Raw genomic sequence first — 18914 nt, forward strand, 5'->3', positions numbered from 1 at the left:
TCATTTAACTATATTATAACATTGAAACATAATTAAGTTGGGGCATAAACAATTGCCAAATTATATAAATCTAGCCTATTATCACCTCCACTCATACTCATCCTCCTATCTTGCATGTTGCAATTTCATCTTCCAACTCGGCCTTATCCCCATCGATCACTCATTCAACAATTTCCACTAAGTTACACAATGCTTGCCAACAACCTCAATTATCTAAGAAGGTCACAACCCCACCCCCAACACCAGAATATACATCGGCTACACCACTCTTAGAATCCAATCTCATTTCCTCCATCCCACTTGATAATGGAGCCTAACACGATAATTTACACAGCTCAATCACCCCAAGCACCGTTAACTCTTGCATCTTGGCTAGAGACGGGGATTCAAAATCATGCCCTAATTTTCACCATGGAAGTCAATCACCAAGAGGTGACAATCCTAATCAACAATCCACGCGACCTTGCTCAAATAATAGCATAAAGAATGCAACTAGGGACGGAACCATTCACAAGATATCATTGGTCAATGATGCAAGCACCATACCTCTCGCCGTATCAACCTCTCAATCTTCCAACACCAGTTTGAGATCCTACTTACCTATATCCTCATCTTATTTGCATGCCGTTTTATCCACCCCCGACCCCAGCAACACCCTGGATTTAGCCTTATACGAATCCACAACCACTTCTCCCTCTCTTGGAACCACCAACTTTACTAACACCAACACCAACACTAGCCAACTCACCACCACACAGTCCCAATCAAGAAGAACAAGACGAGAATTTCCAGGAAGAACTCGAAGCAGCAGTCGTATACAACCAATACATGCATGGCTCGACAAAATAAAGGTATTTGTGCATAAGGAGGAATACGAAAGAAAAATATTCGTAAGGTGTCCTCTAAATCTAATGAGAGTATCCTTTCTTCTAAGTCCCACCACCAACTCAGAGGTGGGGAAATATGCGATGCTTCTACTACGCACTTTTGGCCTACGTCCAGGAGAGAGCAGGAGCAACTGGACGAGTAGACGGAGAAGCCCAACGACTGAACAAGCCGACAATCATATGAATTTCATCATCTGGAATTGTAGAGGAGCCCTTTCCACGGAGTTTAGACGTAACTTTAGGTCTTTACTTGACTATAATAGGCCGGCTTTAGTTGTTCTCTTGGAAACACACTGCCAAACTCACCAAAATGTGAAGGAAAATTTTAACTTTGATGGTATGATTGAGGTTGCTGCAACACGCCATTTTGGAGGAATTGCAATCTTGTGGTTATCAAGTGTTCTAGATGTCGATCCAGTAGCCACCACTGCACAAGAAATACACTACCATGTCCTGGTGAAACCCTTGCCTTTTACATTTTTATTCACTATCATCTATGCTAGTAATGAATTAGTTAATAGACAATCGTTATGGGAAAATTTCATGTCTGTATATGATAATTATAAAGGACCTTGGATTATTGGAGGAGACTTTAATGAAATAACACATGTTACTGATAAATTTGGTGGACTTCCTATAAATAACTCACATTCTCATAAGTTTTTGGACTGCCTTAATTACTGCCAAATGACTGATTTAGGATATAAGGGTAGTCGATATACTTGGACTAATGGAAGACATAAGAAGTATATCATTTTTGAACGTATTGATCGTATAGTTGCTAACTATGAATGGATTAATTAATACCCTAACACTCTTGTTACACACCTTCCCCGTACTCACTCAGATCATTGTCCCATTCGACTAGAGTTTCAACACTGTCCTTTACTTAGGAAAAAAATATTTAGATTTGAGACTATTTGGACTAGTCATCCTGCTTTTCAATTTGTGGTTAGGCAAGCTTGGATGGACAACTTGGCACTACTTCCTGTCATTGATAATTTCACAACCACAGTGCAAGAATGGAATAAGTCTACCTTTGGTAACATTTTTAAGCAAAAGAGGAAGATTCTAGCCAGATTAAGTGGAATTCAGTCATCTATCCACTATCCAACTAGCAATTTCTTACAGAACTTGGAACATGAATTAAAGGTAGATTTTAATAGAATACTTAGGTTAGAAGAAGATTCTTGGAAACTAAAATCTCGTATTGACTGGCTTAATAATGGGGATGCCAACACTAAATTTTTTCACCTACGTACTATTAATCGTAGAAGACATAATAGAATAACGACTATTCAAGATCAGGGGGGAAATTGGATAACGAATCCCACCCAAATACTTGATAACATTTCCCTTTATTATCAAAACTTATTTACCACTCAAAAAACAATTTCAATTTCAAAAACAAAACTTCTTCCTTCAAACATCCTAACATTTGTTGATCAAACATCCCTCACACAACCTTTACAAGACTTTGAAATTCTTAATGCTATTAATTTATTCAAACCTATGAAAGCACCTGGACCAGATGGCTTTCACCCTCTTTTTTACCAAAATTACTGGGACACTATAGGGGACTTTGTTAAATATTTCTACCATAAGGTCTTCACTGACTATGAAATTGACCCAAAAATAAATTCTACTTTTATCTGTCTTATTCCCAAAAATAATAACGCATCCACAATTGCTTAATATAGATCTATTAGTCTTTGTAATACTATTTACAAAATTATTACAAAAATTTTAGTTAACTGATTAAAGCCAATACTGGATCATATTATCCATCCCACACAATCTAGTTTTCAACAAAACAAAAGAGCTATAGATAATGCTATCATAGTACAATAAATTATTAATAAATTTCAGAAAATGAAGGGTAACAATCTTAGTATGCTTCTTAAGATAGATCTAGAAAAAGCGTTTGATAAATTAGAATGGTCCTTCATTCGTAATACTTTATTAAGTCTAAACTTCCCTGATAAATTTACTAAATTAATCATGTCTTGTATTACCATCACTACAACCTCTAATTTAATTAATGGTAGTCCAATTGATTCTTTTAAACTCACAAGAGTCATTAGACAAGGTGATCCTCTGTCACCTTATCTGTTCATCCTATGTCTCGAAATGTTTCCAGGAAAATAAATAATGCAGTTGACTACCAGGCATGGAAACCAATTTCTTTATCAAAAAATGGCCCACAATTATCTCATTTATTATTTGCAGACGATATTATCCTCACCTTACAAATTACAGCTAGTACGTATCAATCAATGGTTAATACTATTACATAGTTTACTCACCAGTCTGGCCAATCTATAAACTTTGATACATCAAATATTTACTTTTCAAAAAATTGTCAACCAAATACTAAGAATATTATTCTTCAAATTTTTCGTATGAAGGAAGGGCGTAGTTTTGGAAAGTATTTGGGGTTCCCTATTTTTAAAACTAAGCTTTCCAAAAATGACTATCAATTCTTACTTGATATCATTAAAACAAAATTGGCAGGATGGAAAACTAATTTTCTATCTCGAGCGGGAAGACTAACTTTAATCAAATATACCCTCAATCACCTTCCTAATCACTTGATGCAATATATAAAAATACCTACGTATATACTAAGCTACCTTAATCGGTATCAACGGAATTTTCTATGGGGCACAACTCCTCAAAAGAAAAATTACATCTCATAAAGTGGTCTACAATCACGCAACCTTTGGAACTGGGGGGTTTAGGTATACAAAATCTCTGTACAAAAAACCAATCACTTCATGCAAGCCTTGCATGACGAATGTTCAATGATCCACAACAGCTGTGGGCAAAAGTTCTTTTACATAATTATGCACGGCCACAATCTTTAATAAATTATAAATGTTCTAATACTTGGCGTAATATAATTAACGGCTGGAACTATTGCAGGTTAGGTTATAAATGGAATATTACAACAGGACAACATGTTAGGTTCTGGAATGACCCATGGCTCAAACATAATCTAATAATTAGAAACTACATTTATGGACCTATGCCTCAATTTGAGGAGAATAAATTGGCTTCTAATTATTATTACAATAATAGATGGCACCTAGATAACATACCTTTTGACTTACCCCGCATATAATTTCCCTAATTAATAATATTTATATACCACTTGTATCCACTACCTATGACAAAATTTACTGGGATCTAACAGAGAATGGTATCTTCTTAGTTAACTCAATGTACAAGTATCTTAGCACCACTAATACACCTAGTGGTACATGCATAACCACCTCGTACAAGTGGATTTGGAAACATCAAATTCCTCATAAAATATCCTTTTCCTTTGGTTAATTTGCCATGACAGACTTCCAACAGCTGTGTATCTTATACGACTAGGTATTACCAATTTAGCAACATGTCCACAGTGTCATAAAGACACTGAAACAATTAGTCATTTATTTCAACATTGTCCTAACGCCCTACATCTTTGGAAATCCCTTAGGGTACCACCTCCCACTAGCACTTTCTCAATACCCCAAAATGATATTATGAATTGGTTGTACAAGCTTATACATACCCTACTGGTTTCGACACCTCACAAAATTCCTTATACAACTATGATTCTTTTTGCATTATAGGAAATTTGGATTAAAAGAAATAAATTTATTTATGAACATCAAAAAATGGATTTACATATGCCTTCACTGTTATCAAGGGTGGCTGAATATTACTTTTTAACTAATCATTCACTTAAGAAGAATACAAAGTCCCCTATCTATATCAAATGGCATCCACCAAATCATACTTTTTATAAATTAAATATTGACGGATCTTGCTCCCTGGCTCAAAGTACCTATGGTATTGGTGAAATTTTCCGCAACCAACAAAGCAATTGGATTATAGGCTTTGCAGGGTCCGTGAAAGCAGGCCCCACTATACAAATAAAACTTCTTGCACTCCTCAAAGGATTACAAATTGTTGTCCAACAACAGCTCACACCAATCATCATTGAGATGGATACACAAGTAATAATCGGTATGTTCAAAGAACCTACAATGCACTATACTAATATCATTAATGATTGCATGTCATTGCTCCAATAGCTGGGTAATCCATCAGTTCAAGTTATCTACAGAGAGCAGAGTAGAATTGTGTAGCAGATAGGTTAGCTAGATATGGAGCAATGCACGCACAGGAGCACTGCCTACTTTTTGGGACACCGCCACCTTTTGCTATGTCTTGTTATGAACAAGATCACCAGGGCACACTCCACAACAGGATGATTAGGAAGTTTAGTAGGAATGTTACACAATCTCTCTCTAGTTTATCTAGCTTATCTATTATGTGTAATAGTAGAAACTCTTTAGTAGCTACTACTTCTACTACTAGTACTGTTTCCCAAGTGGGAGATCAAGCACCTAGCTCTATCTTTGTACAACGGATGCCCTGTATGCATCCAAGAACCTAATACGTTGTATTTGTTTAGTATGCTATAATATTGTCTATCTTTCCAACCCAAAAAAAAAACAGCAATCAAATTGACTGCATATAATAAGCGTTAAACTTATCCATTAAAATACATTGAAAATTACATGGTACATATACAAGAAAATGCTTACTTAAATCAGCTATAGTGGAGTCTATATGTAGGAATTGCCATCAGATGCTTTGCCCTACAAGTTACAACACCAAATTTCCCACTCATGTCCAATTCACTAGGCTGCATACCATTTGGAAGTTCTCAACCAAAGCAATGCACCAATTGCGCGACCACAAGGCGAACAATTATTATCCCCAACTGCATACCAATGCAACTTCTTCTACCAGAGCCAAATGGTAGAAGTTGAAAGTCGTATCCACAAAGATCTACGTTGCACCCAACAAATCTTTCTGGAAAAAACATGTCTGGTTCAGGCCAGGCAATAGGATCCCTTTGAGCTGCATATATGTTAACAATAATTCGCAATCCCTTTTGTACGTAGAAGCCACCGACCTCGCAGTCTTCTATGGACTCATGAATCAGTAATGGTGCAGGTGAATGCAGCCTGAGGCCCTCTTTTACAACCATATCTAAGTACTTCAAATTCTCCAAATCTGATTCTTCTAGCATCCTTTCAATTCCTACCACTTCTTCTAACTCTTTTTGGAGTTTCTTCATCAAATTAGGGTGCCTAAGAAGCTCTGTCAATATCCATTCCACTGATGTTGCTGAAGTGTCTATTGAAGCCATAAGCATGTCATGTGCACAAATTGTCCCCAGAAATGTGAATTAAACAAATTAATGTAGTAACAATGACAAACAACAAAATAACAACTACTATATCTTAATTCCAAACAAGTTGAGATCAGTCATATGAATGTGCCGCTTATGTGAGCTTGCTCATTGGAAGTAGTAGGTTGACAACCAACATAAAACTAGTCAATGTATGATGTAGTACAGTCAGACCTATCTATAACATCATTCCTATATAATAGTCATTCACTATAAAAGCCAAGTTTTTCTCGAAACCAATTTTCATGTTATATTATAATATGTATTCACTATAACAGCACTACTCTATATCAACCAAAATATATCGGATCAAATGAGGTTGCTATAGAGAGGTTCATAAAACTAAAGTTTTAACAACACAAAAAATTCTATACACATTTTTCAAATGCTAGCATATGTTTGTAAATTAATCACCAACTAAATATTGATTCAATGAAATTATACATACCAATAGAACAGCTCTAATATGACGGGGATCGAACTCGAATCCAGCTTCACCAGATTGCATAATGGCCATCATGGTATCTACAAAATCCTCAGTTTCCCTCAGTTCCTTAGACTGAACATGTTCTTCAATAATCTTCTCAAGAAATTCATCAAAAACCTTTGAAAGAGCCTTTAGCCTACCAGTAAGTCCCTGAAGATCCAAAACACCAAGATAAGGAAAGAAATCACCAAGATTTGGTGTTGCAGCTAAATGTACAACTTCTTGAACTATAGATTTAAAACCCCTTTTGTCCAAATCTTCATCCATAAACCTTTTACCAAAAACCATTAAACAACTCAAGTTTGCATTCAAGGATGAAACTTTAGCACTAAGATCAACAGCAACACCATCTTGAACAGCCTGTTTGATTGATTTAACCAAAATCGAAACTTCCTCCTTTCTTGAAGATTGATATGAATTAATCTTTTGACTAGTCAGAAGTTGCAAAGTACATAATTTTCTCATGTTCCTCCAATAAGATCCATATTTGGAGAAAATCAAGTTTCTTTGGCCATAACTTATATATTGAGAGGCCTCGTTATGAGGTCTACTAGCAAATACATGATCATAAGTCTTGAGGACTTTTTCAACTGTCTCAGGGGAAGAAGCAATAATTGTTGGTACCAACCCAAGTCGCAAGTACATAAAAGGGCCATATTTCTTGGCTAATTTGTAAAAATCTTGGTGTGCATTTTTACCTATTAAGTGGAGATGTCCCAAACTTGGAATTCCTATTGGACCTGGTGGAAGTTTTTTCCTATTTACAACTTATGGAACATGTATATGTCTAGAGCTAGTATAAGTGTAGTCCATATTAAAGCCATGGTTGGGACTTGGGAGCTCTAATAGCTGACTTTGGTTATACTAGAATATAGTCCCTTGAGCCTCAAGATAGATAATGTTTATTATAAAGGAGCGCAAACTACCACCAACCCCCTTGTATCAAGATAGTTAATGCAAGTATAACTCAATTGTACTGAGTTGGTTGGGTGAGTGGTTTTCCACATGGGAGACCTGGGATAGATTTCTCTCACCAGCAGTCTCCTCAATCAGAGCTCGTCGTACCGGGCGTGCCTAGCGCGGTTTACATCTCCTGTATGATTTGCGAGTTATTGCACAATGAACAGGTTACCTAGTGCACACCCGAAGGATAACGGTTGCGGGTTTCCCTGGAAAATAAACGTAATTGTACTTACTGGATTTTCCTAAGAAAGGAAAAAAATATTCCTCCTGTCTCTTTGACCAATTTTCGAAGAAGAGATTAAACTCTTATATCAAGATAGTAATAAAATGCATTCTTCGAGTCCATATTATTATCTTTTAGTCACTTTTTTAATCAACTCCTTAAGAAATATATTTAATAATTATAATATTTCATCACAGGGGTAAGGTCTACGTATACACTATTCTTTCTGGACCTCACTTTAAAAAAATTAGAAATAATTTTTAACTTCCTAAAATATCAAATAATTTTAAGCAAATTCAATTTATCAAAATATTAGCTGGATTCTTCTAATTTGAAATTTATTTATTTAGGAAAAGGGAAAGTGGCTAATTTATTTTGGAAATAGAGAAATAAATCTAAATAAAGGAAAAGGTCATTACCAATTATGGAGAGAGAGTGAGAAAATAGACAAAAATAGACGAAAATAGACAAGGAAATCATGATTCAAAGTGGTCAACATAATAAGATATGTTGTAACCACAGAAATAGAAGATGATGGAGTATTATGTTATCCTTATGGAAGCAAGCGGGCACGCACCATTTTGGCCAAGCTGGAAAAATCATCTTATTTTGAGAAGCATTTTTTTCAAAAGTACTTTTGGTGAGAAGCATTTTGTGTTTGGCAAAATAATTTGAAAAGTACTTCTAAGCAGCAATTATTATTTGGTCAAGCTTTTAAAAAGTGCTTCTAAGTGTATTTTTCTCAAAAGTGCTGCTCGATATTAATTTACTCATATTTTTATTGCTTTTTGGTTATATTTGATATTAAATATGCCTAAATTATTAAGTTTTATACTTTTAGGGTGTTAATGATGTATACGGTAAGAATCGGGGCTATCCAATTTATAGGCTCGAGAGGTCGTTTGAAGCCCGAGTACAGGTAAGGTCGAGTTCGAGCTCGAGGGACCAGATCCGAGTTCAAACACAGAATGTAATGCCCGGAGATAGGAGTACGAGGAATACCGAATCCGAGTATGTTCGACCCCGAAATAGTACCGTTATGGATTTGTAACAGAATGAGCTAAATTCTTGCCACTTCCCGAGATCATGGCGCAAATCCCGGAATAGGATCGTACGATTCCGTACTAGGCGGTTAGACAACTGTATCAAGGATATTCCTTGCTGTAAATAGAAAGATACTTTATTTAGGGTTCCCTTATTATATAAAGGGGACCCCAATCATTTGTAAATAATCTGATCATTGACAAAGAATATACTATCCTACTTTTCACTCCTATTGTTCATCAGAATTGTCCTGTTATCCTTATTGCTCTTACTTTGCTGTTCTTGGTTCATCTTGAGGTCACTGAGCTCGAGGTCGATATTGGTTAAGTAACACTGGTTTGATTCACTTATTTTCTTCATCTATACTTCATATTTCTTGATTATTAATTGGTATTGAACTAAATTATATATCTTTAAAATCACAAATTAAATTTAATTGTTACTCGTATTTTCGAGGTAAATAGTTTGGCGCCCACCGTGGGGCTAAAGATAATAGTGATTATTTCTTTACTGATTCTCATTACACACGTTGTTTTTACACTTTTGCTTGTCAAGATTTTTTGATTCTCAGGCTGAAACATGTCTAGCTCACAAAATGCACATGTTCATGACAATGAAGGTCTTGGAGAAAACAACAATGCAGGGGTCGGTGTACCATCGATAAACCCTAGGGAAGTGCCAAATATAGAACCAGTTGATGTTAGCTCACACGTTGCTCTAAACGCGGATTTAGGCACAGACCCCGGAGGGAGTGTACGCAGGGAAGCCCGATCTGGTGGCCAAGGAGAACAAGGAATGGGATATGGGGGAATTAGCCTCCAAGTGATATTCGAGATGTTGCAAGCTCAACAGATCTTCGTCGCTCAATTTTAAAGTCAGAATAAACTCCAAGTGTGGTCGAACCAGGGAACACTCGACGTGTTGAGCCGGTGCCGGAGGTATCAAATGGTAATGGCTCGGGGACTGACCCCACAATTATGAGGATGCTGGAGGAACTCACTAATAGAATCAAGTCCAGAGAGAAGAAGATCGAGGATAATGACAAAAAAGTGGAGACTTATAACTCCCGTGTTGATCAAATACCGGGGGTACCCCCATTCTTAGAAGGACTAGATTCCAAAACGTTCGTGCAAAGACCCTTCCCTCCTAGTGCGGCTCCGAAGCCAATTCCTAAGAAGTTCTGTATGCCCGAGATTCCTAAGTATAACGGGATATCCAATCCGACTGAGCACGTCACCTCGTATATGTGCGCCATCAAAAGAAACGGCTTGGAAGATGATGAAATCAAATCTGTACTGCTGAAGAAGTTCGGGGAAACTCTGTCCAAGGGTGCCTTGATATGGTATCGATCAGAACTTACTCCCTAATTCTATTGATTCGTTTGCTATGCTTGCAAATTCTTTTGTAAAAGCACATGCCGGAGCCATTAAAATTGCAACGAAGAAGTCGGACCTTTTCAAGATAAGGAAGAAAGAAAATGAGATGCTCAGGGAATTCATATCTCGATTCCAAGGAGAGAGAATGGATTTGCCTCCGGTCACCAATGATTGGGCCGTTCAAGCTTTAACGTAAGGTCTCAACACTCAGATTTCTATAGTTTCACATCAGTTGAAGCAAAGTTTGCTCGAGTACCCGATTGTCACTTGGGCCGACGTACATAATCGGTACCAGTCGAAGATTAGAGTCGAAGGTGATCAACTTGGGACTCCTTCGGGGTCCATTTATCCTAGTAGGCCCATGGGTAGGATCAAAGGGGACGTCGATCAAGAGCCGAGGTCAAATAGAGATCGATATCAACCGTACAACGGAGACCATAGAGGCAGCGGGTCTGGGCGAAGCTTCGCACAAAATGAGAGGAGAAATGGTCGAGGTAAAAATTCACGAGGGCCTGATGTCAAGGAAGATCACATTAAATATGCAAAATCCGAATAAAGGTACGACCCCATTTTGATTCTCTCTATTTTTCGACTAACACTTACTGGCTATCGATAAGGATCGACACTAAGCTTTGAATCTTAAAGCACGCATTGCACTCTTTTTCCCTTAGATCGGTTTTTGTCCCAATTGGGTTTTTCCGATAAGGTTTTTAACGAGGCAACCAATGTTCGTGCTGATTTAGGGCAGTTCAACGGTATCCGAGGTTCCCTGGGATAAGCCTCGAGATCTGGAAGGCATTATCCTCGAATGTCCGCTTCGTTTCAAGGAAGTTACTTCATGACAACGGGGCCTCGATAGGAAAATGTTTTAAGGGTCAAACGGTCAGATGAGCCGTGCCCATATAGGTTACTCGAGCTCTAACATCAAACAAGCATGCATGTATAATCTCTTGTTGAGAGAAGTATTTTTCCTTGCCATTATCTCATGCTTCTAGAAAAATTTTCTATTTCATACTCTTGCTTTATTGTGTAAACAGGATTAAGGGCCGATCACAATAGAAGTACAAACTGATAACATTTCGAGACCATAAGACCTTAAAGCGATCCTCGATTTTACGAGCCACGGCCGCCCCACTCGGGGACTGATTCTTTGGTCAAGCTCGAAGTGAACCGGAAGATAATCCCAAAGGGCAAGTTCCAAACTAAAAAAGGCTACGACCAAGTTAACGCGGATCGGAGGCGTCCAAAGTTCGTAACAAATAGAAAAGCCCAAGAGCTATCTTAACCCGAGTTCGAGCAAACTTTCAGTCGGGGACTATCTATGAAGCCTAAGGGCTAACTTTACTTCGAGTTCGAGCAAATCCTTACTCGATCATAAAAGCCCAAGGGCTATCTTAACCCTAGTGCGAGCATACCTCGAACACTCGGGGATTACCTACTCGAGCTATCCAAGTTCGAAATCATAAGACCTCAAAGAGGCATCCCCCGATATACAGGCCAAGGCCATCATACTCGGAGACTAACCTTTCGGACAAGTTCGAGAGGCTATCGGAAAATAAGTCTAGAGACATACCCCAAGGCTACGGCCATATTAAAAGGCTACGGCCATATTAAAGACTTCGGTCATGTAAAAGGATATGGCCGAGATAATGCGGCTCGGAGATGTCTGACTTCCGCCATAAATTAAAGGCCTTCAAATACTTCAAAAAACCGGTTAAACTCGGCTACCCTAGGCAAAAGCAAAAAGGGCTTCGATAAAATTAGCCCTCGAATAATTTAAAGGCTTTGATAACATCAGCCTTCGAAAAAGCCTCAAGAGGCATTAACACGAATGGGTTCTGATCGATTGAACCCTCAAAAAACCCAACGGGTACAAAAAACACATGCTAAAGCATAAAGAAATTTTCAATAAGTCTTTTAGCCAAAAAAAAAAAAGGAAAAATTATAGCCGCTTTAGAGGCCGAATCGGCCCTATATAAAAAAGCCTAAGGGCCTGCCTAAAATAGCCTAAGGGCCGATATAAAAAAGCCTAAGGGCCAATATAAAGAAGCCTAAGGGCTAACTTCATTTCGAGTTCGAGTAAATCCTCACTCGACTATAAAGCCTAAGGGCTAACTTCATTTCGGATTCGAGCAAGTACTCACTTGACTGCTAAGCCCAAGGGCTACTCGAGTTCAAGAAAATTCTCACTCGAGGACTATCCATAAAGCCTATGGGCTAACTTCATTTCGAGTTCGAGCAAGTACTCACTCGATTACTAAGCCCAAGGGCTACCCTAGTTCAAGAAAATTCTCACTCGGGGACTAGCTTTCGAGCCCAAGGGCCACCTCGTCTCAAGTTCGAGCATGTCCTCACTTAGCCATAAGGCCTAAAGGCTATTTTCATTTCAAGTTCGAGTGTGCACTCACTCGACTATCAAGACCAAAAGCTACCTTACCTCATCGACTGTTGAGCCTAAGAGCTACTCAAACTCAAGTTCGAATGGTCATTCGGGGACCATTGATCAGAAACGTTCGAGGGAAAAATTTATTATCGGTCATTACCATCTCAAACTTTGGACATTCAAAGGGAATTTTATGCTAAGGCACTTTGACCCGTGCAAAATGGTAATAGATTCAGAAGCCATGGAAGGAAAAGGGACTTTGTATAAACCTCTTTAAAAGAAGTAATAGGTCACGATCGAGAGTTCCTTGCTAGGGCCAATCAACCTCGAGAGCAAAAAATTACTAAGATGCAGTCCTTATTGGCGGGAGTGTCTTCTCCCTCAAAATCTTCCCTGCCGCTAGACTCGATAAAGGTTCTCGAAGTTCTCCTCGGGAAAAGCCAGCTTCCAAGCTTTGGTTTCCCCAGTCGCTTGCGTCACGATGATAATGTCGTGATAAATCGAGGTAAAAATCAAGGACTCAATTCATTTTTTGTTGTTATACTCTAAGAAACGGCGGGACTATCTGTATACGGTAGGAATCAGGGCTACCCGATTTATAGGCTCGAGAGGTCATCCGAAGCCCGAGTCCAGGTAAGGTCGAGTTCGAGCTCGAGAGACCAGATCTGAGTTTGAAGACAGAATGCAATGCCCGGATATAGGAGTACGAGGAATACCGAAGCCGAGTATGTTCGACCTCAAAATAGTACCGTTATGTTGTAACAGAACGAGCTAGATTCCTGTCACGTCCCCAAGATCATGGCGCAAATCCCGGAATAGGATCATACGATTATGTACTAGGGTTAGATAACTGTATCAAGGATATTCCTTGCAGTAAATAGAAAGATACCTTATTTAGGGTTCACCTTTTATATAAAGGGGACCCCAATTATTTTGTAAATAATCTGATCATTGACAAAGAATATACTATCCTACTTTTCTCTCTTACTGTTCATCAGAATTGTCTTTTTATCCTTATTGCTCTTATTTTGCTGTTCTTGGTTCATCTCGAGGTCACTAAGCTCGAGGTCGATATTGATTAAGTAACACTAGTTTGATTCATTTATTTCCTTCATCTATACTTCATATTTCTTGATTATTAATTGATATTAAACTAAATCGCATATCTTTACCACAAATCAAATTTAATTGGTATTCGTATTTTCAAGGTAAACAAATGAATAATATAGATACTTTGGCGAAGAAATAGTCATCAAAGTAGTCAAAGAAGTCGTTGTGCTCATAGGATTTTGCTGATGAATTAAAGTAATATGGGAAGATAATGGGTGATTATGATGTAATGATAGGAGAGAATTTAAGGGCGGCATGAGACAACAAAAGAAAATAAGTCAAGGATACGAAAGTAACGTTGAAGCAGCAAACAAAATCAGACACCGGAAAAGAAAAGTTAGGCAATAAGCCAAAATTGAAAACGAAACAAAGTGGGCAGCAGCAGGTGGCGCGAAACTTTTACCTCGCGCTAAGCCTCAGGACGAGAGGTCCAGCGTCGGGTTCGTCGCGCGTTCCGCGTGGTGACACACAGGTTCGTTTTCGAAGCTATTTTGTTTGGACTTGGTTATTTCGTCTAAGTTTTGATTCTACACCTATAAATAGTCCTAAAATATAATTTTTATACAATTTTTGATTAAGGGAGAACACAGAGCCGCCGTGAAGGTCGTGTTTCATCTTTTTTCTACCAAACTTAATAATTTTTGTATTTCTTTGTATGATTTGTTGTTTGGCTACCATGTCTATGTGGAGCTAAACTTCATGTTCTAGGGTTGTGGTTCTTTCATGACTATTGTTATTCAAATATTGATTTTGATTTCTTGATTTATCGTATTGGCTTATTTATTCAATCTTGCGCTTGATCATTTGATTGATTGATCACCAATTGAATACTATCTACAAATTTAGAATTGAATTCGAAAGTGAAAATTCTAGATTGCATATAGAATTGAGTAGAACAAGTTCTTGAAATCGGATATCAGAGAACACGTACGGATTCGCGGTTAGGATAAACATATGTTAATTGCCTTGGTTGGTTATTATACGGGAATTATAAACGCATTCTTATCGATTCTAACTCTATAGACATAAATGCATTTTGTCAGCTTGAATAGGCGGGTAAGAACTCGATAGATTTTTATGAGTAATATTAACCCCATCAATCAATAAATCAGATAAATTAACTAGTTAATTCACTTGAAGAATACAGTAAGATTGTTAGATAACCCATGACCCTAGAGTTTTCATTGCATTTATAACATAAAAATCTTTTTTTTCTTTGTTCAGGGTTCACTATTTGTTTTTCTTCATTTTTACTAATCTAGAGTCACATACTTTTATGATTAATTCTTGTTTAGATAATTAAGATAGTCTAATTTAGTTAATAATTGATAACAAGTCCTCGTGAGCTCGACACTCTATCTTATCTCTTTATTACTTGACAAACACGTATATTTGCGTGTGCGTTTGGCCGCAACATTGTGCCTTAATCTCAATTTAATTAGGCAGATATTTAATAGGCGTTTGGAGATAAAAATTATAATTTTTGAAAAAATTAGTATTTGGAATTTAAAATTATGTTTGAACATGCATTTTACTTGAAAAATGTTGCAGTTTTATGAGTGGGGAAACAAAAAATTTTTAATTTTTTGAAAAGGTAACTTTTTGAAAAACTTATTTTCAAAAAATTTTCAAAAACTTGCAAAATTTCATGAACAAACACGATTTTGAAAAAAAAGTTCCAAAAAAGAAAATATATCTATAGAAAAATGGGTCCTTAATTTTCTTTGTATAATCTAAAGGTTTCGTATCTTGAACATTTTTGCATTGGTGTTGTTTTAACGATCTACTATAATTTACCTGTAAAACAGTACAGTTAAATTTATACGTAGTTTTTAGACAAGTGAATTAATTTGATCCTGAAATAATAAATGAATTATATAAATATGCAATACTTAGCCTTGAGATGGAGACGAAATAAAAGAAATAATAGTTTCGGGAGCAGGGCTTCTGGCCACAACATCAATGAAATCAAAAAGCAAGAAAATAAGATTATATTAAGCTTTGAATATAGTGTAGTGTATTTTTGCCATAAAATTCGTGTCCTTTACAATGATAGTAGAGCTCACTATTTATAGCTGTACCTAGGGAAAAATGTCCTAGGATCAAGCCCCTCTTTAATATCTGTGTAACAGTGGCCATGAATGCCATATTTTTTTTGTAACGGATAATGTACTAAATGCTATAGAATATTCTTCATTAAATGCTACCGGATGGTAGGTATTTATTTCATCTTTATGAGTATCATTCTCTTCGGTAATAGACGAGATCGTTGCCTTCGGTTACAAGTATCCTCTATCTTCGACTCCACACGTCACTTTCTCATGCGATCATTTAAAATAACATATTTAACCCCATACAAATAGTCCTCCTATTTTTCGGTGGTATAATTTTATGTCACCGGGAAGTTGGTAGAGACATTCTTTTTGGCGGGAAATTTATTGACCCCCTCTGAAAAGTTTCTGACGGTTGATTAGAGGCATGTCTCTCCGCATTTAATGCCCCAAAGACGCGTCATCCCATGATTTAGCATTAGTTTTGCCGATTATCGAGGTAATTATGGCCACAATTTTGGCCGCCTATTTCTTCACTTATACGCATCAAACTCCTTCATTCACACCTCATAATTCTTCAAACTCTCTTCATTAAACTCGTACTCTGTTCTTTAACCTTTCTTTGATTTTTTTCATAAGAGAAAAGTTTTTCCTTTTTCTCTAACATAGAATGGCTTCTTCTTCTAAAAGCCTTAGTTCCTCAAAGAACAAAGGCAAAGCCGATGAGGCTCCTCCTCCTATAGTGAGTGCCATCATCCCTATAAGTCTCGTCACAACTAAAGACTTCGAAGAGAAATTTCTTTTCGCTAACCCTCGTACATGGGCTGTTGGCAGATACCCTTCTTCCATCCGTCTTCCAGTATTCCTGCTGTGAAGGAAGATTTTTCATTGCTAGGATTTAGACATTATCGATCCAGATTTGGTGGAGCGGGTAACCTTCCCAAGAAGGGTTTTACGTACTTCTATACATATCCCTTCACTTTGGGGACGTTTTCTCTGAGTGGAGAGCTTGACTCTGTCATCGTGGAGTTCTGCCTCCGCTACCAAGTGTGTTTGGCACAAGTAAGTCCTTCAGTATGGAGGACGATTACTTGTCTTCGGCGCTTGTGCCAAGAAATGGAAGAGGAGTTATCCCTAGCTCATGTCATGAACCTCTATTCTCCCAAGATCTTCCACGGGGGAATGGTGAATTTCAACAAACGTGGCCACCATGCTTTACTATCTAGCATAGGTGATGACAACGACCATGGGTGGATGGAACAGTTCGTTGAAATTTCCACCAATAATATCATTCCAGCAACGGCTTCATCCTTCCCGGAATCATGGAACCGCACTCGTAAGTTCCTTGTTTAATCTTTCTTTCATTAGAGATCATCTCATATCATTATTGATCCCCCTTCTTTTGCTTGTTTCAACAACTCGATGGGTACCACCTAGGGTTGAAGGCTTGGACCAGTGGGTCTAAAAAAAGCTTGGACGTCAATACGCCCGAAACCCGCACGTGAGAATAATTGGCCCTTAAATACGGGTGGAAGGCCAAAAACCATGGTAACTTAGACTCATCTCGTCTTTGCTTTTTGTGTGAGAAAATTAATTAATCCTTTCTCTTTTTGCTGAATTTAGGTCTACCCCAGGTCTCGGTTGTCGTCCCCAAGGAGGACGTTTTGGTTGATCATGCTGATACGGCGAGGCTACTTTAGGAGGCGTTTACTCGAACAGGCATCTTCGGGCCTGCTTCTGGTACGAGTGCTTCTTTTTAGAGTCACCGGCCGGAGAACAAGCAACCAAAAAAAAAGTGTTCCTCCACAACCGGGGGAAAGAATAAGAGGGCAAAGAATGCCGCCCCCGAGTTGTCTCCGGAAGTCGTGGTGATGCGCCCTCTGCCCAGGTCGGTCATAGATATCGTGATCATTGACGATGATGGATAAGCCATCGAGGAGGGGACTTCTCTACACAGAAGACGACGACCTTCCTTAGCTCAAAAGACTGCTCAATCTGTTGAGTTAGTTACACCGACCGAGGAAGATGCTTCGGCGTTCTAGGGGAGTTTGAGATGGTGGAAAATGCCAACGCCTGTTTACGGATCCTAGTCGCTGCGCCTGGTATTGTGGGGCTGAGCGCCGTATCCATACCGTCTTTGGTTGACGATCAACCAACACCAAGCACTGCGTTTGCCCTCTCCATGCGGCTTGACCGAAAAGTTTCACGTGGCAATTAAGATCTAGAAATCAAGTGACGGGACCTGTCGCCGAATTCGGAAGATTCTGAGGTATGGTCATCAAAGGGTCAACAATTCGAGAGGTGGTCGAATAAGTTCGGAGACTCAGTCAACCTTATCTCTAGATTATGGGTACCTACGTTATGACGAAACGGAAGCCACTATCGAGGATCCTCCAGTACCTAATCCATTGGCGTGCTGGCGCAAAACTCGGAAGGGCAGTTCTCTTCTCACCGCTATAAAAGTTGTTCCAATTCTCAAAAGGAGGATTATAAAATATACATAGAAAAGTTTTCGCTGTAACAAAAATATCATTTTGTGCTGGCCGTTTTCTGATTAAGCTTTGTAATCTAGTCATACTTGTGAGCATAGATCACTCGGGACTGAAGATAAAAAAAAAAATTCTCCGTCGCATTATTCTTTTTTTTTTAATCTGTTTCGCAATTTATAATTTATCTTTATTCATTATCTACAACTGTATCGAGTCAAACAAATTGCTCGTGGCTTGGAGAAATACAAATTTAATTGTGTAATCTCAAAATTAATTTTTGGGTCAAACGGTAATATCTACTGTTATGCATTTCCTGGTGCCAAAAGCAAGCCTAATATGATATGAAAATGAACTCTCGGGGTATGAAATTTGAGAAAGAGGCTTGCTCAGATATGATATCCCCTCCATATAATATTATGTCTCTTTTTTTTCAAACACGGGAAAAATTATTGATTGTCACAAGTGATACTAGAATACATTAATTATCTCGGCTTATTTTGATATCATATTAAACTCTAGGGGTAACTCAGACTAAGATTTAGAATTTAATCTTTGTGGGTTCAACATTTATAACTTTTAGCATTGAACACATTATATATTTAAAGTCATGGTCATGGGTTTATATGTAGATTTTATTGGGAGTA

General features: G+C 38.0%; 3 protein-coding genes across 4 annotated transcripts; 1 reads left to right on the top strand and 2 right to left on the bottom strand.

Annotated features, from left to right (window-relative positions):
* The first annotated feature begins 911 nt into the window (after window positions 1–911).
* LOC104236983 (uncharacterized) lies at window positions 912–1691 on the top strand. Its single transcript, XM_009791039.2, has one exon. It carries the CDS (start codon window positions 912–914, stop codon window positions 1689–1691), a length of 780 nt encoding a protein of 259 aa, XP_009789341.2.
* A 3767-nt stretch (window positions 1692–5458) lies between these two features.
* LOC138868192 (cytochrome P450 71AU50-like) lies at window positions 5459–7216 on the bottom strand. Of its 2 annotated transcripts, XM_070174091.1 has the most exons (3): window positions 6772–7216; window positions 6593–6669; window positions 5459–6089 (listed from the first exon to the last, which is right to left on the bottom strand). In XM_070174091.1, the coding sequence occupies exons 1-3, from the start codon at window positions 7094–7096 to the stop codon at window positions 6057–6059; spliced, it is 435 nt and encodes a 144-aa protein (XP_070030192.1). In that variant the 5' UTR covers window positions 7097–7216; the 3' UTR covers window positions 5459–6056. The 2 variants fall into 2 exon arrangements, with proteins under 2 accessions (XP_070030192.1, XP_070030191.1); XM_070174090.1 differs by having other exon boundaries at window positions 6593–7216.
* On the bottom strand, window positions 5614–6030 carry LOC104236981 (cytochrome P450 71AU50-like). Its single transcript, XM_070146957.1, has one exon. It carries the CDS (start codon window positions 6028–6030, stop codon window positions 5614–5616), a length of 417 nt encoding a protein of 138 aa, XP_070003058.1.
* Window positions 7217–18914: the final 11698 nt, after the last annotated feature.

The sequence above is a fragment of the Nicotiana sylvestris genome, chromosome 5, assembly GCF_000393655.2.
Source record: "Nicotiana sylvestris chromosome 5, ASM39365v2, whole genome shotgun sequence".
Taxonomy (NCBI): Eukaryota; Viridiplantae; Streptophyta; class Magnoliopsida; order Solanales; family Solanaceae; genus Nicotiana; species Nicotiana sylvestris.

Bases quoted from the DNA above. Each gene is read 5' to 3' on its own strand.
- LOC104236981 (XM_070146957.1), bottom strand. From the start codon at position 6,030: ATGAAGAAACTCCAAAAAGAGTTAGAAGAAGTGGTAGGAATTGAAAGG.
- LOC104236983 (XM_009791039.2), top strand. From the start codon at position 912: ATGAGAGTATCCTTTCTTCTAAGTCCCACCACCAACTCAGAGGTGGGG.
- LOC138868192 (XM_070174090.1), bottom strand. From the start codon at position 7,096: ATGAGAAAATTATGTACTTTGCAACTTCTGACTAGTCAAAAGATTAAT. The intron at 6,090-6,592 runs GTATGTATAATT...TGGCTTCAATAG, and splicing joins ATATTAGAGCTGTTCTATTG to ACACTTCAGCAACATCAGTG.